Source organism: Myxocyprinus asiaticus, chromosome 1 (genome assembly GCF_019703515.2).
Source record: "Myxocyprinus asiaticus isolate MX2 ecotype Aquarium Trade chromosome 1, UBuf_Myxa_2, whole genome shotgun sequence".
NCBI classification, from domain to species: domain Eukaryota; kingdom Metazoa; phylum Chordata; class Actinopteri; order Cypriniformes; family Catostomidae; genus Myxocyprinus; species Myxocyprinus asiaticus.
Genome location: NC_059344.1, coordinates 52,374,702 through 52,397,245, shown reverse-complemented (window position 1 = coordinate 52,397,245; position 22,544 = coordinate 52,374,702). Strand labels below are relative to the sequence as shown.

General features: G+C 37.0%; 2 protein-coding genes across 4 annotated transcripts; one reads left to right on the top strand and one right to left on the bottom strand.

Moving 5' to 3' along the window:
• Window positions 1-455: 455 nt before the first annotated feature.
• On the bottom strand, window positions 456-22,436 carry LOC127446323 (SH3 domain and tetratricopeptide repeat-containing protein 1). 3 transcript variants are annotated; one of them, XM_051707141.1, is made up of 18 exons: window positions 21,885-22,436; window positions 21,634-21,693; window positions 20,579-20,730; window positions 20,323-20,428; window positions 20,065-20,205; window positions 19,745-19,943; window positions 19,585-19,661; window positions 17,568-17,763; window positions 16,967-17,097; window positions 10,676-10,708; window positions 8,903-9,816; window positions 5,968-6,727; window positions 4,369-4,549; window positions 3,806-3,956; window positions 2,865-2,987; window positions 2,207-2,357; window positions 1,673-1,869; window positions 456-982 (listed from the first exon to the last, which is right to left on the bottom strand). In XM_051707141.1, the coding sequence occupies exons 1-18, from the start codon at window positions 22,036-22,038 to the stop codon at window positions 716-718; spliced, it is 3,993 nt and encodes a 1,330-aa protein (XP_051563101.1). In that variant the 5' UTR covers window positions 22,039-22,436; the 3' UTR covers window positions 456-715. The 3 variants fall into 3 exon arrangements, with proteins under 3 accessions (XP_051563101.1, XP_051563111.1, XP_051563120.1); XM_051707151.1 differs by having other exon boundaries at window positions 20,600-20,730; XM_051707160.1 differs by having other exon boundaries at window positions 20,618-20,730.
• On the top strand, window positions 12,366-16,931 carry LOC127446334 (gametocyte-specific factor 1). The gene is made up of 6 exons (XM_051707175.1): window positions 12,366-12,727; window positions 12,829-12,926; window positions 15,644-15,770; window positions 15,914-15,997; window positions 16,172-16,244; window positions 16,405-16,931. Exons 1-6 carry the CDS (start codon window positions 12,604-12,606, stop codon window positions 16,490-16,492), a joined length of 594 nt encoding a protein of 197 aa, XP_051563135.1. The 5' UTR covers window positions 12,366-12,603; the 3' UTR covers window positions 16,493-16,931.
• Window positions 22,437-22,544: the final 108 nt, after the last annotated feature.

Sequence of the window (22,544 nt, the reverse complement as noted above, 5' to 3'; positions counted from 1 at the left end):
ATTATATATTATTATATGGGTATGTCTCTGTAGTGTACCACTTTTATAGGTGACCAATGCCGACATGGTCTCCTTTTAGCACATAACTTTGCCACCAATGTAGTAGATCCTGCAGAACTGGTGGGTTTGTTTTGAATGAGCTAGGAGGGCTTGGGCCAAGTCATGTTTTTCACAAGTCATGAACATGTTTATTTAAAACTACAACGCCTGTCATTTTCTGCACTTAGTACAAACAGAACAGCCTTCGTTGAGGTAAAAATGTGTTCAATGACATCACTCTCCAGGGGGTAAATTGCACATGCCGTTCAAAAGAATTACACATTACAGATCATAACACCAAACCCGATAAATTCTCCTGATTACCTTTAATGACCATTTCTTTTCCTTAAGAAAGAAAGAAAGAAAGAAATCTTGATTACTTCCAAAGTGAGATATCATGCTAAGTGGACCATGAATTATTATTTATTTATTTATTTATTTTTTACTGTAAGCATGAGGTTTAATGCAATGCAAGTGATGCCTTGAAAGTTGTATTGCTTACACGCCACTAAACACTTGCTGGAACAATTCAATATGTTACAATGAGTCAGACATTCCTTGAATAAATCAATCAGTACACATTACATCCAGTAAATAAAAAGTAAACAAAGAATAGCAAACAAATCAAATCAAAACAGTGTTTAGTGAAAGTGTCATATCCATTTTAAGTCCAATTCTATTTTGATGCCCCAGATATTGTGTTTTTGTACTGGGCAGTGGTCCTGAAGTACTGGTCTGGAGACAGGTTGATGCGACGAATGTGTAGATCATTAGCAAAAGCCCGTGCTCGCTGGTAGAAGTACAATGAGAGTTCACGGTCCATGAGAAAGTTGTGGTAAATAGTAGCCAACCGAGTGCACAGCTGTAGCTGAGACCTCTTGTTGCCCAGATCCATAGCAGCTGCCAAGGCAAGGTGATAATAGCCAGCAGCATCAAATGGGTCCTGGGATACAGAGGAAACATAAAGACATAGATCTGCAGCTTGATATATTGCTTTAATACATATTTGAACTTTTCTAACACAAGACGATACTTTTGAATATGAGTGAAGTGGTGAATGAGACAATTAATCACCATTTATTCACTATGTACTTAGACTGCCATCTTCTGGTTTAATTAAAAACTATAAATCTGAAGTTAAAGTGATAGATCACCTAAAAATCTTGGTTTTTGTTGGTGTGTTTTGTTTTGTTTTTAATAATAGAATTAAAGTGAATGTTGACTGAGGCTAATATTCTGCCTAACATCTCCTTTTGTTTTACAGAACGCCATTCGAGAGAGTGAATGAATGAATGACTAAATATGACAATTCTTTGTCATTTTAAAATTTTCTTACACTTATGTTATTTTAAACAGTTTTTTCTTCCATGGAACACCAAAGGACATCTTTTTGCACAATTTCCACAATACTATTTTTCCATACAACAAAAGTGGTTGGTAATTTATATTGTGAACTTGAAAATCCAAAAATAACTTGACAGATTATTGGTTGAACTATTCCAATAAAGTCTAAGCACTACAAAGCAGAGTTCAAATTTGACATGCACTCATTTAAAAAATACATGATGAATGGCTCAGGCATTAGAACTATAAAAATTGGTGCTCATAGAAGCCACATCTGAGGATCTCTTACCTTTAGATCATAAAAGATGATGTCTCCCAGTGTTTGGTAGACTCTAACATAGTACAGGGTTTCCTCATCATACTGTAGGGGCGAGGGGCACAGAGAGAGGGCCTTTAGAAAGTGGTGCTCTGCCATTTCAAACTGTCCCAGACAATGGTACAATGTAGCGAGTCGATGGAATGCCACCCGCTCATTTAAATGGTCAGCTATAGGAAATAACAAAGAAGAAGAAAAAAGATTGTTATCTGTCTAGAACACATTCTTTTCCTACAGGTTTTGGCTGCATTTACTGACATGAACATGAGTTTACCATGTGTGCTTTATTCTCAGAAACAGACAAACTATTTGGCTGGAAGCCACGATCAGTGAAGGATTATAAATCAGTACAAGCTTACTCAGTGAATAACCTGGATTTCGAAAATACAAAAGAGCCACTGCTCTAGACAACAGTAATTAAGGGGGAAGTGATGCCCTATGTTTATTACAAAACAAACATACTGTATTAAATAGTGTGCTTGTGTGCATGGACAGTCGTTAACCTACCCAGGTTCATGCTAATGTCTAAAGCAGTCTGAGCGTACTCAATGGCCTCTGAATGCTGTCCCAACTGCAGTAGAAGCTCTGAAAGCTTATTGCACAGTCGAAGTTGAGAGCGCACACTGCTCGTCTTCAGCGCAATGGGGAGGGCTCGGTCCTTACAAACAAAAACAGATACACATGCTTTAAAATAAATTACATATATTTCATTCTGTTAGGTTATAAAGGAGCTTAAAGGGATAGTTCACCCCAAAATGAAAATTCTCTCATCATTTACTCACCCTCATGCCATCCCAGATGTGTATGATCTGCAGAAAGTTTTTGAAGAATTTCTCAGCTCTTTTGGTCCATATAATGCAAGTGAAGGGGTGGCAAAATTGTGAAGCTCCCAAAATACAGAGCTGAAATTTTCTTCTAAAAATCTTAATTTGTGTACTACAGAAGAAAGAAAGTCATACACATCTGGGATGGCATGAGGGTGAGTAAATGATGAGATAATTTTCATTTTTGGGTGAACTATCCCTTTAAGAGTTGTGATTATAATAGATGTATTTGAATAATAATATAGTGAAAATAAAAAAAATCCACAAGAGGAAAAAACAATGACCTGGCATTCACAATCTGAAAAATCTTACTCTTCCTCAACAACTTGTGCATGACTTACCCTGTAAAAGCAGATGGCTTTCTCCCTGTCCTGTGAGCTGTTGAAGAACACATCCCCTGCTGCCTCCAACAGCTCCAGGGTGAAGAGTGTTTCTCCTGTGCTCAGCGCTATGTCCTGTGCTACCTGTTACACAGGCAATAAGGGCCTAGAATTAAAGGTAAGGTCAGGCAGTTCACCAGCACCATCATAATGGAAATGCTTTGCAAACCATTTTGAGATGGCATGTTTTGTCTAAATTACTTATATTATTAAAGCGTGAAGTGTGTAATTTCTGCACCACTAGTGGCACTAAACTGAATTGCAAAAATAATGACTGTTTTCAAACTGGTTTCCAAACACTCCCTCGCCAAATTCATGCTCTTGATTGCACCAGTGTTGCTGTGTCAGGCTGGTTGGGATTCCCAAACAAACAGAAGATGAGTCACCTGTGGTTCCAGTACATTTACATTTGGTCATTTAGCAGACACTTTTATCCAGAGTGACTTACAAAATGAGGAACATTAGCAATTTGTCAAACAAAATCCAACAATATCCACAGTATCACACTGCTAAGGTCTAATCTTAGCTGGGGTAGTACAGAAGTTAGAGCAGAAGAAAAAGAAGAAAGTACGGTTTTGAGTTTTTTTTTTTTTTTTTTAAATATAGAAAGCAAGTGTCTTATGTTTGTCAACTGCTAAAATGCTCATGAAAGAGACGTTTCTTCAACTGTTTTTTGAATGTTGAGAAGATCTCAACAGATTCTGCGGGGGTTGGAAGCGCATTCCACTGCTGATGAACAGAGAATGAAAATGATCTGGAGAGTGACTTTGTGCCTCGTTGCAATGGAGCCACCAGGCGTCACTCATTCTTTGATCACAGGGAGCGAGAGGGGACATAGTGTAATAGTGAATCTACACAATGTAGGGGAAAAAAATGTTGAATGAAGGCAGTTGTTACAGTACCTGCACATAGAGATCCACTAGCTCAGTCTGTTTGAGGATGTGGTAAATCTTTCCTGCTTGTAGCCAGGCATGTGCCTCCTTCCTTTTTCTGCCCAAGTCAATGAAAATGCCCAGGCTCTGTTTGGTGTAATCTAAAGCAGCCCTGTTGGCCCTGAGGCAAAATATGAGCAATAACTTTATCAATGTCTTTTTAATAATGTGTACTGGCAGGGCCGTTTCTGACCATTTTGGCACCCTAGGCAAGATCTCTATTGGTGGTACTTGGCGGCCTCCTCACTGGTGACCACCTAGTTCACCTATGCCTAGAAACAGCCCCATATGTACTGGCATACTATTGGCAAGATGTTATTTACACCAGCAGTTTTCCTCACAATTTGCAAAGAAACTACTATGTTCTTCCCAGATACACACAAGTGGTAAGAGTGCTTTTTATATCTGCAATGTATTACAATTATCTATCATTATTCATGTTCAGAACATCAGTGACAATCCAAAATGATAATCATTCTTGATGTCTGGTACACTACTTGTATTACTCTTAGAATGGGGAGGGCAGTTCTCACTTCTCTGTGCCCAGGCTCAGGTACAGCTGGCTGATCTTCTCCAGTATTTCTCCCTCTAAATTCTTGTCTCCAGTCTGCTGTAGAAGGTTCAGCTGGTGCTCGTTGTAGATGATACACTGTGCTTCATCTGGACATACTTCTTCATACAGGTGACACAGCTGACGTGTGGCTTGCAGCTGGCCTGTACAAGCAAATTTGTAGACATGATAAAGTTTTTCTTTGAAGGTATACATTTGGGGGCTAATCTTTGGTGGTTACATAACTACTGTTATTTGAGTGATATTATGTAAAATATACAAACTTAAAAAACAATAAAATAACACAACGTATGGCTCTGCTTCACATTTCATGGCTCTGGTTTCTGAATTTCTGAACAAACTGAATTACTATTTCAAAATCTGAAATCTGTTTACTATTTTAAGTTTTAACCAATGTGCCTTTCAGGTTCTGGGCTGAATAACAGGTCTTCATCAGCACAGCCATCAAAGTAGGGTACAACGGGGCTAAAGGTGCACCTTAAGGAAAATTTGCTTTTTTCTAGTCACAAAATGTATCAAGATTGAAAACATTTAATTTATTTTTACTGAATATTGATGGAGCAACATGATTTGTGTGAAAATAAATAAAAACAGAAGGTTATTTTGATCAAAATTGTTTAAAAAAAAAAAAAAGTGGCTTGGGGTAAAAGTCTCACACACACTTGGGATAAAACGACCTAAGGTGGTTTATAATGATATAGTGTACATACCGTTGCAATAGTTATAGTGCAAAATTTGTCAACTAATGCAAATAGCTTTGAGAGAGCAAGATGCTTTTTTTGAGTAATAAATTAAGATAATGCTTATTCAAAATAACCATTTCAGAAAATGGTGCACCATTTCTTGTCCATTTCAATCTCATTTGACATTTAATTACATCCCAAGTATTCTATAAACAAATGAATCTCCATTGTGAATGGATCAGTCAATGTGAGCCCACTTTGAACATTCTTCATAATAAATCTATTCCCACTAATTCAGAAAAACAATGTTGTTTAATGGGGGCCTTTAGCCCCTGCAACAGGGGGGCTTTTTACCCCAAATCCTTTCACTTATTGGACAGTTATTGAACAACTTTTGATATAATCACCTTGAACAAAACTTAAAATGTCAAATACGTTTTTTTTGTCTCAAAATAAATGTGATCATTTCAGGGATTGCATTATCTACATAAATTTGCAACATTTAAAAAATTATTAAATATTAGATAAAATTGCCAGGCATTTACTGTCAAGTCTTAAAGAAGAAGAAGCAGCACCAAAGCCGAGCACTTCTGACAGAGGGTCAGAATAAGGGAGTGGAAAATTGTCATATTTTACAAATATATTACTTTTTGTCTAAAAAACTTTACTCATATTATAAGTGAACCTCAAGGAGCATATTAAAATAATAAAAAAAGCATGTCATGACCACTTTAGCATTCCCATAAACTCTGTAATGATTCTCAGCAACACTACCTTGGCTAAAATACTTTATATCAAGCAAGTCTTCTGTTGCTACTTACAGACATAAACCTTATTGACATTTTCATGTGGAACTCATAACCTTGGTGAACACTTACTATCCATGTCATCAATGTGGATAGCAATCAGCAGGGCCCATTCATGGTAGATCTTTCCACTCTCATGGTTCCCCTGTGAAATGATGTGTCTGCCCAACTCAAGAAGCACTGAAATAAAACTCAGTTCATGCCTTTCGTCCTCAAGCTCTGAAAACAGCTCCACTGATTGGGTGAGGTATTCCTCTGCCAGCCTCTTCGCCTTAACTTGCAAGCACATAAATCCGAAGTTGGACAATGCTATGGCCCAGTTACGCCTATCCTCAAACTCCTCACAAATCTCAATTGCAGCCCGGTAACTTTCAGCAGCTTGTCGGATGTCCACTGAATGTCTATATGCAATGGCACGCATGTTGTAAACCACACCTTCCAGCTGAGTGGTACAGTGCTCAGGGAGCGATGAGAGCACGGCGTCCAGAACTTCCAGAGCTGTGCTTGGTCGCTGGTTGCAGATGTACAGCCATGCCAACCATATGAGAGCAGCAGTAGTGTCTGACTGGCCAATGCTGGACACGCTTTTGTGGTCAAGGAAGGTACACATGTAGCGAACAGCTCTGTCAGGCATGTTGTGCCTATGGAAGAGCCAGGACAAACACAAGGCATGGGCATGACCCAGTGCAGGCTCCTTGCTGGAAGGCACTAATGCAGCAGCACGAGTCAGGTACGGAGCCACTTGCGTCGGGATTGCAATTCCATACAGCTCTGATGCATTTTCCAATAATAGCGAGACACCACAAAGACAATGTGACACAGTGGCACCCACCTATGAGAGATAATGAATTAATGAGTGAATAAATGACCAATCATGCTGAAAAGACCAGCCTAGACCAGCATGAATGTCCATATTAGTTGATGTTGGTTTGTGGGTCATTGACAAATAAGGTTGTCCGAGGTAATACAATTTAGAAATCTCTTTAAAAACACACATTAAGTACATAGAAATGTAATCTGTGTGTCCATGTTGGTTTCATAAATGTTTGGAAAAAAAACTTCTACAAAAAAAAAAAAGATTTCATGACTTTAAAAATGTAATGTGGTGCAACCATCAAGTAAATGGTATTAAATACTTTGAATACATGAGAGTGTACACAACTTAATTAATTTCAAAACATGGAAAAATTTCACTGCTTATCTTTTAAAGAAATAATAATAAAAGATTATTCTGCACTACTCATGCCAACATATGTTTTTTCAATAATTTTTTCTTTTGTTTTGTTTTGTTTTGGTTTTTTTTTTGTTTTTTTACTGTCTCCAGGCAGTAAAAACATGAAATTTTTTTACTTTTGGCCCCAGAAAATATATCAAAATGACTTTGAACTCAGTAACTGAAAACATGTTTATCATAGAAGAGGTGTATTCAAGTTTTGTGTGAATTGCATTTTTAATTTATTATTTTTTAATATATTACAACGTAATAGATCCAGACAAAAAATAAATAAATAAATATAATATAATATAATATAATATAATATAATATAATATAATATAATATAATATAATATAATATAATATAATTAAATAAATATTTTTAAATAATATTTACAAGATTGTTTTCCTTTCATGGACATTATGGAGAAATGACATTACAAACAACATATATTTTAAAGAGAAAATAAGGCTTTTACTTTACTTTAATTTTACACTTGCACTCGCCTTCTAATGACTTGAAAGATTTCAGAAGACATGACAACGTTTCCGGTAAGGGAACATAAGCTAGTTTGAGATGCCAAACGCCTCGCCTTGAAAGCAGGCAGGTGAAATAAGAGTGAAATAAGTGCTATCAAGTGGGACAGTTCTCACTTCTTGTAGTGGATAAGCCACCTACGAGATCAAAGGCAGATATCAGGTTATTCCCACTCACTTTCTTGTTGATAAAATGGATGCAATTTAAATTATTTTGCTTTTAAATAAAATTAATATGATGAACAAGTCATCCAATGCACTTGTTATTTAACTCACCCTAAAAGCTCTGTCTTTTTCATCCATTTTTAATTTAATCAAGACACGTGTTTGAGATATTTTAGAAATATGCGTAACAATTGCGTATCCCATACAGAGGTTGCACCGTCAGAGTCTTGGGAATATTCACACATAATTTATACACATAAAAACATAATATGAGAGTTAAACAAATCAACAATTTAAGAAGAGAACAAAACATCACGGTTGTTTAAGCCAGTGAGCATAAAGCTGTCGTCACCACGTCGTTTCCCATCGTGCTTTCAGTTTGCCCTTCTGGCAAAAACCTAGGCTGAGTTTGGAATGGCATACTACCATACTACTCTTACTATTTCTGCCATAGACAGACATGGCAAAAGTAGTAAGACTAGTATGGGTAGTATGCCATTCCAAACTCAGCCCCTACTTAGCCAGAGAGTATTTTTGACAAACATTGTGATGACATCACAGCAAGTCAGACAGATTTTTAACTGGCATGCTACTACTGGAGATCACCTGGTAATTGGTTCCGTGCAGAACTTGCTCATCTCAAACAAGCAGCAATGTTCCCTGGTTTTTACGGAGCATTATGTGAATTTGTAAGGGACGAACGTTTCAGTGCACTAGAATATGCAATTGAGAAATAGCTGACTCCCTGATCAGTGCCCTGACTACCGAAACTGAACTAGGGAGCTGGTTGAGATGCACCCTAGTTAAGAAGCCTGATGGGGACACCAGGAAATCAGCATCCAAACACAACATTTACATGTAATAATTTAGCAGACGATTTTTTTTCCAAAGTGACTTTCAAATGAGGAACATCACAAGTCTCATACAAAACCAACAATGTCATGCAGTATCAAAGTGCCAAGTTTCAAGGGTAAGCTAGAGTAGTACAGACACTAAAGCAGAAACAAATGCTAGTGACCAGCAAGAGAGTATCTCTCTACACTATACAATCCATAAAAGTGTTCTCCAAAAGTACTTTCCTTGAACAAACCTGAAGTGCTGCTCGGCGTGCACAGCTTTCAGCCAAGCGTGGCATACACTGGTCACTGTAGAGTCTCGCCAACACCAGGAAAACTTGGCTCCATGTCTCATCAGATGCTCCTGGAACCTCATCAGAAAGGATTTGAAGCCTCTCAATGAACGGGATTGCACTCATGCCATCTCTGAGCTTCAGGTGGAGTTTTGCCAGCAGGAAGCATGCTCGTGCTTCTATAGACTTATTTTTGGCCAGGATGGCTTTTTTCAATACATACTTTAATACCTCAGGATCCTCGCAGCCAAACAGACAATCAGGGACCGCCATCAACAAAGCAGAAAAGCGCTCTGACAAGGCAAAAAATTTCTCATGGCTTTTCTGGGTTAGGTAGATAAGTGCCAGGTTGGAGTAAACAGCAGAGAGTAGAAACATGTCTGTGAAACAATCCCTGGGTACATTCAAAGCTTCCTCAAAGTAAACCCGAGCCTGAGAGAACTTGGAGCGTCCTGCACAAAGCTGCCCAAGGAGGAAACAGATTCGGCTCTGTGCCCATGAGAGGCGTTTCTTTCGTGCCAATTCTCGGGCTACGCCTAAATACACCACTATATCCTCCTCATCAGAGTGACCCACAAAATGAGAGATGAGGAATTCAGCATAAGCACTATAAAGAAGCAGGTACTCTGGCTGGTGGTCACGGCTGCTCAAGAAGGAGAGGAGAGCATTGTGTTCATCTGTACTGGTGCCGTCCTGCTCTGAGCAGACAGAAAAACATGGAGTTCCCTGGGATAACTCTTTACAAATATCTTCTTTCAGAGTCTGGTGCTTTATGCTGTTTAATAGAGCCTCATTTTTTTGAGGATAATTGAACTCACTCAAAATGTGGTTGACTTTTTGTATAAGATCATTTGTTTCTGTTTGAAGAGTCTTGTCTGCAGACAAAGAATAAAAAAAGATAATTTAGTCACCCCAAATTTAAAGGAATAGTTTACCCCAAATTAAAATTCTCTCATCATTTACTTACAGTACCCTTATGCCATCCCAGATGTTTATGACTTTCTTTCATCTGCTGAACTCAAATGAAGATTTTTAGAAGAATTTCTCAGCTGTTTTGGCCCATACAATGCAAGTAAATGGTTACCATAATTTTGAAGCTCATAAGTCAGCATAAAAGTAATCCATAAGACTCCAGTGGTTAAATCAATATCTTCAGAAGTGATATGATAGGTGTGGGTGAGAAACAGATCACTTTTACATTCTTCTTTTTGTGTTTTTGGTGATTCACATTCTTCATGCATACAGCCCCCTACTGGGCAGGGAGATGAATTTCAAGCAAAAAAGGACTTTTTTTATATTTTTATTTATTGATCTGTTTCTCACCCACACCTATCATATCACTTCCGAAAATATGAATTAAAACACTGGAGTCGTATGGATTACTTTTATGACGCCATTAGTTGCTTTTTCCAGCATCAACATTTTGGCACCCATTCATTTGCATTGTATGGACCTGCAGAGCAGAAATATTCTTCTAAAATCATAATTTGTGTTCTGCAGAAGAAAGAAAGTCATAATCATCTGGGATGGCATGAGGGTGAGTAAATGATGAGAGAATTTTCATTTTTGGGTGAACTATCCCTTTAACATTAATTAGTCATTTTTAATTTACTTAAAGTACACAACATATAAAATATTGACTTTTAACATATACTGTACATAACATAACTATTAAAATAATTAGATTAAAAGGTTTCTATGAATGAATGAATGAACAAATGAAATGTCACATACTTTGAACTAATCCTGGATTTTCTTTTGGCAGATCTGTAGTACGTAAAACAATAACAATAATTCGTTAAAGGAGAGAAATGGGTTATTCCAGCAAATCGGTGACAATTTGGCTTTGAAACTTTTGAAAAAACAAAACATACTGTTATAAGTAACGTTTTGTTTCAGCATTATAGGAAGATGTTAAATATTTTATAACTCACATGGGCAGGGTGGAAAATTACAGGGTGAACATTTATTGGTTAAATTAGCCACTACACGGTCTGTGAATTTTATCTTGCAAACATATTTGTAAACTTATATTGATGATTTTATTTCAGTTGAAGGTGCACCCAGTAATTTTTCTGTTGATGTCATATTGGACTGACACCTAGAGGCATGAATGTAGCATCATTCAAACACAATAGTTTTCAGTTACTGTTGCCATTGTAGGCATTATTAATATTACACTATACAGTAGTAAACTATTCACAATCATCCATGATTCATCCAATCCATGAGTAAAAGTGTACAAATGATGGCGAGAAATGCGCGTGCTTGTGTATGATGGAGCGCCAGTATTTGTCGCGGGCAATATGCACGCAATCTCCGGTATGCAATCTCTGGCGGCCGATCATCCGGATGTCGTAGCACTATCAGGGGTATTGAACTATCTCTCTTGGGCCCCCCTCCGTGGCTGGGCCCCTGAAAGCTTCCCCCTCCTTGGATGGGCCCCTGAAAAGATTTTTTACATATATCTAAAAATTACTATTAATTTCTTTATGAGTGAAACTTTATTCATTGAGAAAAAAATTATTGAGTGCACCTTTAACATATATATATATATAAAATAATAATTACATTCCTTTTCCCTATATCTTCCCATAACAGGGTAGACATTTTATGCTTGACCACATATGACTAACATCACAAAATAAAGGAAAACATAAATAAAACAAAAGAGTTGCTAAATGGCTGATGTCACCTCTAGTGTGTGTAATGTTATTTCATAACATATATCTACAATTAAAGGCCACTGTATCATGACATAATCAAGGGACACACACACACACACACAAACCTTTGCTTATAATGGCACATTTTAATGTTAGTGAGAGAATTTAATATGAAGCACTGTATGTATGGAAAATAAAAATAGAAATCTGATTATTTAGTGTATCACTTATTTAGTTAAAGATGAAAATGATTTCAATTATTTAAAATTTGAGGCCCACAGCTGTGCGTAACATTATAAATGGTCTTCATTATTTTTACCAAGCCCATTAAAATTGTAATCTGGTGAAATTAAACATTATAAATACCACGATTTGCACTGGGGACCAAGGGCGTAGCCAGGAAAATTACTTTTGGGTGGGCCTCAATATAAATGGATGGGCCAAGTTTTCACCTCAATTTTTTTTAACAACATTTTCCTTAAAAACAGAGAAGCGGCACATTCAAACAGTTCTTTCACACTTTCCGAAATCAGAATTTATGCATTTTTTAAACTCTTATAATTATATATTTGAAGTCAAAGAATAACCTCTAATATTCTAGGTGGGCCTGGGTCTACTTTGGGTGACCCAGGCGCACCCCAGCCCACCTTTGGCTACGCCACTGCTGGGGACAACGTCAATAATGAAAAGAAACACATATTTCATGTAATGGTTGCGGGGTCTTTAGCGCCTCAAGTGGCTCTTTAATTCAATTCGCACTTCAGGTGCTGCTGCAAGAATTGCCATAGGAAGAAGCAGATTACACGGCGAAAAAAACCGGCCGATTTTAGTAAGTTCAAAACTGTCGTGGCCTTTCATGCTGTCTGTGTGTAATTTATATATGTATCTACAATTAGAAAAACAAAAACGCAACAACTGAAGCCGCTACGATATTTTTGGCACCATACGGATGGATAGAACGCCTTGAAGACGACTGCCTTGTAGTGTGTTTTTTGCATGTGGGGTGCGAAAATCAGGTCAGCAGAGCTTCTGAGAGCTGGTAGCGAGATGCCATTTACAAAGTCAAAGAGGGAGAGTCGTTCTGAAAATGTCACTATTCCGCGATGGGAAGACTCTCAAGGTAAACAGCGCAGAGACACGCAGCGGGAAAAGCGCGAGTAATAACATGCTCCTCCACGCTAAATACACTTACACATTGGACTGTGTTTGTTTGCTTGACAGATTTCTGCAACCCTGACAAACTGCTGTTGTGCCCATATGACCCACAACATCTGATCCGGGCCTGTCGTTTTCCATACCACCTCATCAAATGCAGGAAGGTTCGTGTGCAAGTCCAGACCGAGTGAGCCGACAAAAATGCGTTGAAATTCCTCCTGCTTCATTTATTAAATTTTTTTTTCTCCTTCACAATTTTCTGCAATTAAGGTAATTTTACTTTTAGAAGGAGGGCCGGGTCATTTACACCGAATAGCAAACAGAACAGACCGCAGGTGTTTCGAGACGCGTTTTTAAAGGTGCACTCAGTAATTATATCCTCATTAAAAACGTTTTACTCCTGAACAAATAAACAGTAATTTTGAGACAAATGTATAAAATCATGAGCATTGACGTAAGATCATACTTATCCAGTCATATCTGTAACCTTATAAACGCTGTTTTAATCTGCATGGAGAGGGTCCCCTCATGGGGGCTGCCATGTTTGTATAACATGTCCTGGGTAGGGTTGCACCAGCTGTGCGTGGGACCTCAAGTTCACACTAAGGGCTTAGTAACTACTAGTTAGTTTGTAACTAAGTCAGTGCTTAATTTGGTTGCACCACCTATTCTCAGTTCAAGACTTAACTAGTAGGTCGTAAGCTCTCCATAATGCGTAGTTGCATAATATGTAGTTTACCTGTATTGATCCAATAAACAGCCTTCAAATTTGTACACAGAACTGTTAAAAAGCCATGAACTTCAATTTGATCTTGTTACGGTTGATGTTCAAACCTTGTTTGCTCACGGAACTGTCAGCTGTAATAAATTATATCCCAATTAAAATACAGTACATAATAAAAGTAGATTTGATAAATAGTATATTTGCCCTGTGTAAATAACAATATATAGGAACTGTATCTAAAATAAATAAGGTGTGATAAATAAATACTAATACAACAGGCTGGAAAAATAGACATATATTCATTTTAATATCCTATATATATATTTTTAATGTGTTGAAACTTGACACCGGGCGACGCATCCTGAAAACTGCACCGCTAGAACGGTTCATGCCGAAGAGCCACTTAAAAGTACGTTTTTTCACTCTCGTAAATGTAAACGAGTGTAAATGTCAACATCATACTGTATGTCGAAATGATTGATGCCTGTCATGCAAAACATTTTGTCATAAAATATCATTCTGCTTTTTATTCCAACCGTTACTCCTGGTCGGAGTCTTCCATAAATATTTAGTTTATTCGTAGGGTTACATCCTACCTAAGTTTAATGGTGCAATGCTCAAATATTTAGTAGTGTGTAAACTGTGACTTAGTGTACATTTACGCCACAACTAGGCTAGGTTGTAACGTACGTATAGCTGGTGCAACCGGCCCCAGGCGAATAGAGCGCAACACTGCCTACCCACTTTTTCAGCTGTCTGGGTTCCAAAAGTATTTTTCCCATACATTTATTTATTTTTTTTTTTTTTGCATAGCGATTTCATAAAATCTAAAGAGTTGTAAGCCAAGAACCAAACCAGCCAGCTCCTATGTGAATCATGACATCCCAAACTTAAAGGTAAAAAAGGTATTTGAAAATCGGACACAAAGACAGTGGTACAAGACTGCCTACTAGGGCATGAACCGCAATCCCATGAAGCATTGCGAATGATATAATTGAATAAAAAAACAATTGATTTTAGGTTGTTGATTAATAAGTTTAGAAACAATATATTTTACGTTTATTGCTAAATAGTTTGATATGTACAAATAGATAAGTAGTTTAAGGGTGAAGGGTGAATGAACTGATTACATAATTCACAGTGTGTCATGGGAGTGGGCGGTCACTCCGATGCATGTTTCATGGGCTTTGTTGGCTGCAGTTCTCTGATTGGTGATGCTTTCTCCGTGGGGCCATGGGTAATGTAAGTTGTTTACTAGGAATTCCACTATCAAACATGATTTTTAAACAAGGAAGTTGAAATAACGCAGATTTAAGTTATTGTTGAAAATCAATTAGTCTATGGAGAAAATGTATGTGATTTTTACTTCCTGAAACAGACGGTTGCGCTCTTTACTACTTGCTTAATTTCAGTAACTGCCCTGTTATTGGACACTTTGACTCATGGGTTGACTTAATCATGGCTGTATGTAAATTTCTACAATGGCATCAGTAACAGAAAACTATTAATTTTGATGATGCTGCATCAGCGTCGATAGGTGTCACTGTAAGTCCAAGATGACACAAACAAAAAAGCTACTAAGTGCACCTTTAAAAGTTGTTGTTCTTATTAACCTGACACTGTGGCGTAAATGCACCATTTGTTGGTTTGCCAACCGCCATAAAATATAAAAGTAGAACAACTTGACACGGCGGCAAAATGCTGAAAACACAGCAAAATGTTGTGCCACGGTCCATCTACTATGTTTACATAGAAAACAATTTAAAACAGCACGAACATATGTGTTCGTGTGAATGGCCCCTTAGGTGTGCGAGCTATTTTGGGATTTTGTAAACTTTGTACAAAATCCCAAAATTTACGATAAAAGTTTGAAATCTCTCATCTGTTGGCAGTGATGATGTCATTTAACACTTTTTGCTCCCTTGCAAGTGCAAGCAATGGTATTTCCTTATGGAAATACAAACCTAATTACTAATATTGCTTAAGAGTAATAAAATGCAGAAGAGTAGTTTTGTGTTTGTTAAAACATGTTCAAATTACACTTTGTTACATTACTATTTTTTGGGATTCATGATTTAGCCTAGATCTCATTTATTAATCGCCTGCTTAAAAGTATTGAGTACTGAGAGGTCCCTGTGATGTTAATGCCATTTTTAGAATCACCCTGAATTGGCTGATGAATTGCGGACATGTCCATTCAATGCACGCCACTTGATGAGAAAACATGAGCTGCCTCATCACATCTCAACCTGTGTGGACCAATGCATTGTTAATGAAACCTATGGTAAGCTATATTTAAACCATTGAACTGGTACTGGTTTAAAAGACCCTAATCACACCTTTGGGATGTGGGACTCCTCCAAACATGAACGTGACTTTTAGTGGTACACTGAACTGATCTAAAGCCTCTTTTTGAAATGTTCAAAGTGGAGAATGACAAGACTGATAGCAAGTTTCAAATCCCACTGAGTACCTGGACTGCCCCTGTTTGTGATGAAGACTGGGATGAAGGTAAAACCCTGTTCCATTGCCTTAGTTTTTTAATCTGTGTTTAATGACTGTGATGAGAGTCGTTAAGGTTCAGATGTTACAACAAAGACAAACATCATCCACAGTTGTGTCTTGATTGGTTTGTATAATATAAATGCTAGTTTTTAAACATCAGATCATGTCTAAATGTCACAGAGGTGGATAAGCATGGAACAATGACACCATCTTTTGTCTGGGGTATGTCCACATCTCAGCTTCCTCAGGACAGGTCAGTGTAGAGCTATTAAAACCTCACAATATTATTGAACTGCATACAAGAACATTTTGATATCATAAATAGTTGGTCATGACCGTCATTTTGACCACTGACTGACCACATTACAATATTACAACAGAAATGAAATGGCACCTCTCTCTCTCTATATTAGGGAGAAAGCCAGCAATTCCAGCAATGTGATCCCTGCTCTTAGGGCACCGAGAGTTCTTCCCTGGAAACTGGGCGAGCAGCTGCATTGATTTTTATTTTAAGCTTTTAAGTCCTCCTTGTTAAGATGGCCTCTGTTTAAATTACATGAATCTTAAGAGTGTTGGTTACTTGTTCTGGTGTTACTTGATGAGGTCACTAGGTCTTGCAATGACAAAATTGTTTCCTAATCTTCAGTTCAGTTTCCCGAAGGTGGAGCATTCCAGGTGGTTTAGGTTCTTGGCTTAGTTGAATTTAGAACAGACAAAAGCTTACAAGCAGGATATTTAAAAGTCTTTAGCTGACGTTTTTTGTGTGTTGTCCTGGTTGCTTTTTTACCTGTAATTCTACCTCTTTGGTCTGTTACAAACTCCATCCTTTGTTTATTCTAAATAATTAGGTTAGTTCATGTGTTCCATTTATGAGTTTTTCCGTAGCACAAATACTGATTTCAGAGTTATTTGAGATGAAGCAAATAAAACTCAATTTATTAATGGCAAGTAAAAATTAATATCCCTGTGTCTTACCAAGTTTGTAGTTTGTGCCAACATCACACTGGCATGTTCTCTTCAATAAAGTAATAGTCTCCTCTTTAATTTTCTCCTGATCCAAGGTAATAATTTGCCTGTCTTCATCTTTCAAGAAAATTTCAGATGATCTGTGGAATAACCACAGTTACCATGAATAAAACTGTCAAAGTTGATACTTGACACAAACCACTCTTCAAATTCTTTACAGCTTAAAGGGATATTTCACCCAAAAATGAAAATTCTCTCATTATTTACTCACCGTGATCTTATCGCTTTAGAAGACATTAATTTAACCACTGGAGTCATATTGATGATGATTATGCTGACTGTCTGTGATTTTTTGGAGCTTCAAACGAAAAATCGCCTTTCACTTGCATTTTAAGAACCTACTGAGCTGAGATATTTTTCTATTTTTCTTCAAATGTGTTCTGGTGAAGAAAGAAAGTCATACACACCTGGGATGTCATGAGTGTGAGTAAATAATGAGAGAATTTCCATTTTTAGGTGAACTAAACCTTTAAAAATCCATGAAGTCAAAGCAATAGGACTTTATTTTCCAGAGAGTTTTTCTCAAGGAAACTTGCACACAAGCACTTACTCACAAAAAGTATCGGTTGCTCTGACAAGGTTGGTCTTCACGAGTCCAGTGTCCCCAGTTCTCTCCAATTTTCCCATAAACCATTCAAAACATGCCACCAGCAGGCCCAGGATGATGATCCGTTCACCAGTCTGAAAGCTCAGTTCATCTGGCCCATTGGCATCATATTCCTCTGTGGTCTCACAGACTCCTATTGCTGTGAGATGTATAGTTACAATTATGTTAAATGTAATTGTTTGACTTTGATAAAAATTATTATAAAAAAATAATGTTCTACTGTATTCTGTAGCTTTAAGGCATTTAAAAGTTGCTTTGGAAAAATCTCTCTCTCTCTCTCTCTCTCTCTCTCTCTCTCTCTATACATATATATATATATATATATATATGAGCTGCACTACAAACTACTGCACTACTACTATCACTACAGGTGATATATATATATATATATATATATATATATATATATATATATATATATATATATATATATATATATATATATATATATATATATATATATACATACATACATACATACATACATACATATAAATCGCCTTAAAATTTGTAGTGAAGCTTTAATTCCTTTCCTTTCTTCATCCCATTATTTGCCAACTTTCCTGACCATCAGTGTGCACTCACTGTTTAAAGTTTTTAAACTTCTTGGCCTACTACTTTTGAATAAAGAATGACCAATCTCTGAATTTGTCTTATTTCAACATTATTCATAGAGGTTTAATTCATTTATGTTCATCTATCATTTAATTTTCTTTAAAAAGTGTCAATCTTTCCTTACAGTATAGTCCCATCTATTTGACTGGTCCCTTCCAACTTCACTAAGTCACTAAACTTAAAGTTGAACATAGCTGTGGTTATTATTTTTTCATTTTCTTTCTTTTTATTAGTGATTTATTTGTGTTTGACTGTAATACAAGAGCAAATGAGCATATTTACATGCACGTTCTTAAACCGATTATGCTTAAAGTGATAGTTCACCCAACAAATGAAAATTCTCTCAATATTTACTCACCCTGATGCCATCCCAGATATGAGTGACTTTCTTTCTTCTGCAGTACACAAACAAACATTTTTAGAAGAATATCTTAGCCCTGTAGGCCCACACAATGCAAGTGAAGGGCTACCAAACTTTTGGAGGTCCAAAAAGCACATAAAGGCTGCATAAATGTAATCCATACGACTCCAGTGGTTAAATCTACAGAAGTGGTATGATAGGTGTGGGTGAGAAACAGATCAATATTTAAGTTTACTATCAATGTCCACTTTCACATTCTTTTGTTTTTGGAGATTCACATTCTTGGTGCATATTGCCAGGGAGGAGAATTTATAGTAAAAAAAAAGGATTTATATATTGATCTGTTTCTCACCCACACTTATTTAGCTTCTGAAGATATAGATTAAACCACTGTAGTCATATTGATTACTTTTATGCTGCCTTTAGGTGCATTTTGGAGCTTCAAAATTTTGGCACCCATTCACTTGCATTGTGAGGACCTACTGAGCTGAAATATTCTTCTAAAAATCTTTGTTTGTGTTCAGCAGAAAAAAGTAAGTTATACACATCTGAGATACCATGAGGGTGAGTAAATGATGAGATCATTTTAATTGTTGGGTTAACTATCCATAAGGCGACGACATGTAAGGTCATGTTAACGCTTTAAATGGCTTTCCTTTATCAGGGTCATAAACGATTTAAGCCAAAAAAAAAAAAAAAAAAAGAAAAGATCAGCACACATAGATTTTTGCCCATTACCCAGATTTTGCATTGCGTGTAAACACCTTAACCGGCTTTCTTACCGGCCCATTCAGTGTGCGCAAGTGTTCTGCGCATGACTGTTTACGCTTTGAGGTCGAAAACTGATTATAACCCGATGATTTCAAGGTCTCTTGTAAACGTGGTTTACTTGCTTTGTCGTTTTTAAAAATAAGCTGATTTAAGGTAGTAATTAGCGTAATTGGTGTGCATGTAAGCGCACTCATTGTTTCACCGTTTCCTCACCAATCTGGAATGGAAGGTCATTGATGTCCTTCCCTCCACCCACTAAGATACACTCTGGGCAGGACTTTAGAAACCACCTTTGGAATTAGAAAAGGAAATTTTTTTTAGTGATGTACTCTCTTCGTTTCATAACAACAGTAAGGTTAAATGGTACGCATACTCATGAAAGGGAATGACTGGCTCCTGGGCTGGTTTTGGTTTGGTTCCTCTAGATCCATCAGCTAGGGACAGCACTGTCCACCCTGATCCTAGGAATGGAGGCTCAAATAAGGCAATATCTCCCTTCTCCAGGTAAAGGTCACTACCTGATGTAGAGCTATCGAACATCTGATTTGCAGTGCAGCATCCAAAGAAGGACCCTGAAAAGTAAACAAAATACTGTTTTTAATAGCCGTTACATTCAATGTAATAGTAATGATTGGCATTCCAAGAAATATACCATATAAAGTATATTGTGTTCATCAACACACTGTTTCTTACCTTCTTGCATTAGAAAGCCTTTATACATCATATTTACTGTCTCTTCTTTAAGTGAGATTTCAATTCCTGAGTCCTGATCTAGGGAGATTAACCAGAACTCTTGGTCCATAAGAAGACTTTCCATACAGTGACCTAAGAAACCTGGTGAAAATACCCCAAAATGTGGTAAGCCATCAGAGATATTTATCCGTAACATACCTAACACTTTTTAAAGTACTTGCTGGCTAGTATATTTGTGGCATTGAAATGGGAACAGACCCATTCTGTGGTATGTGCTGAACTTCCATATTTCTTCAAAGGTTTTAAAAGTGATAAATATAGTTCTTTCCCCACTGCTGATGGACACCAGATGAGCTGACAGTTCCTACAAGACAAAAAAAACAATATGATTTGTGTAGTGAACATATCAATCAATACTCCATGTTACATCCATGTCAAATGATATCCCACTTTTAATGCATTTGAATTCATTTCAGAAAGCGTATGTTAATAAGGTTTGGATTATTGTATGTACTCCAAATAGTGATGACCATACAGAAATTAGGTCTGTGACCTCGGTGAGGTCAGCTTCCAGCACACAAAGTTTCCTGCACAGTATTTCCTGTGTGCCCTCATCAGCAGGAAGTCGATCTGGCCCCTCCACCATTGCCAGCTGCATAGCCAACACTGCAACAGGAAAAGGTTTACGGTCAACATGCCCCATTTCTACTATTGCATCCAAGACCGACAGCCACCATATGAAAGAATGTTCAGTCAGCTCTTGTAAATGTGCAAGGAAAATAATTTAGCTAGTAATTTGCGGATAAAAAGGCATATAATTTCCTGTAAGTTGACATAAACCAGTCAAACGTTTATGCTGCAAATACCAATTCTAGTTCTACTGAGATATTGAAAAAAAAAAACATCTTTTCATATACAATAACACATACCTTTGAACATTTCCAAGAGCAGTATTCATGGGTATAGTTTAGATTTTGAATCATAATCATGTGATGTTTCACTGCTGTGTTTAACAGAGGGGTTAATAAGTGACAGTCAATGGGATTCACAAAGTCCAAGGTATGATCTCTAAAAGTTACTTTTTTTTTTTTCCCCCGAGTGTCACCAGTGCAGGTAAGAGTTCAATTAAGCACATCCAACCATTACACTGTGAGGAGGCTGCAATACTACTTTTGCAAATGTGAATAAATCCCTTTAATGGTGTAAACGGCATCATAGGTTGATTCAGAAAATAATCTCAACAAAAATGTATGCAGATAAATATTTGTCATATTAACCATGCGTGCAATCTAAGGTATTTAAGCTTATATCCATGGCCAAATATTTCAGGTGTTTGCACTAAAAATATTATGAATGGCTGGGGGTGATGGGTGGTGATGAGCTGTGACTATGTAATGTCAATTAAGTTGAGGTTAAACGTTTTTAACCATTTAAATGTATTTTATTCTCAACATTTTGGATAAATTCTATTTGAACACAAGATCAGAAAAGTTCAAGTGAGAGATTCCTCAGTTTTGTACTATATACAGAAAGCTGGGTTTGGCATCAAAAAAAAAAAAAAAAACATACCTGTGGGTATATTGTCCTCTTCTGATGTACCTTTGACACTCCCTCTTGAGGTTTTATAATCTGAAAAGATCATAAAATCAGTATATTAATATAATCACAGATGATGTTAGGTGAGTCGAGATACATCAGATTTAATGAGAATTAATAATAATAATAAAAAACATGATCATTGCTAATCTATTCAGAAAAAAACAAAAATGTTTTTATTTTTTTTTTTTTTATTTTTTTATTTTTTTTTTGGTGCTCCTTACCAACGTCTCTAATTTTTGAAGTGTCCATAATATTGTCCAATTCGTTGCGTGAGTACTCAATTGAAAGCTCTCGACGTATCGACCGACTTTTTTCCGGATCGTACTCCACGCCGTTCCCGGTTTTAAATGAATTTCCACGAGTAGCGGCTGACATCCCGTCAAAGATCCGTTCAGCGCAGAACCGTATGACTGTGCGCTCTCAATCACGCGCTCATCGCACTAACGCCAAAGAAAACGCACCGCTGGCGGAACTGATTTTAATAGCGTACATTATATCACCTCATTACAAGGCTGGAAACTGGCCTGGTTTCCTTCTTAACTGAAAATTGAAAGGGGAACGTCCAGAATACAGAATCAGCCCTGTAAGCAGCCCAAACCTTTGGAGGTGTTGCTAAAAGAGATTATGGCATTACATAATGAGTTTTTAAACAATGAGTTTACAGAAACAACTCAGTCCAGAGTCCGTGGTCATTTTTGTACTGATTCAATAACTTGCACTTACTGAATGTGCGTCTCTCTCTCTCTCTCTCTCTCTCTCTCTCTCTCTCTCTCTCTCTCAGTTTAAAGTACTTTATTGGCATGATTGTTTTTACATACAATACTGCCAAAAATACTGCCAAAGCATTAATACACAAAACAGATAATGACAAGACAAATAAC

What these genes read in the sequence shown, in the direction of transcription:
- LOC127446334 (XM_051707175.1), top strand. Translation starts at nt 12,604, where the DNA reads ATGTGGGGTGCGAAAATCAGGTCAGCAGAGCTTCTGAGAGCTGGTAGC. An exon ending in GCGATGGGAAGACTCTCAAG is followed by an intron (nt 12,728 to 12,828) that starts GTAAACAGCGCA and finishes TTTGCTTGACAG; the next exon opens with ATTTCTGCAACCCTGACAAA. An exon ending in CATTGTTAATGAAACCTATG is followed by an intron (nt 15,771 to 15,913) that starts GTAAGCTATATT and finishes AAATGTTCAAAG; the next exon opens with TGGAGAATGACAAGACTGAT.
- LOC127446323 (XM_051707141.1), bottom strand. Translation starts at nt 22,038, where the DNA reads ATGTCAGCCGCTACTCGTGGAAATTCATTTAAAACCGGGAACGGCGTG. An exon ending in GCAACCGATACTTTTTGTGA is followed by an intron (nt 17,098 to 17,567) that starts GTAAGTGCTTGT and finishes GTTATTCCACAG; the next exon opens with ATCATCTGAAATTTTCTTGA. An exon ending in TGGCACAAACTACAAACTTG is followed by an intron (nt 10,709 to 16,966) that starts GTAAGACACAGG and finishes TACGTACTACAG; the next exon opens with ATCTGCCAAAAGAAAATCCA.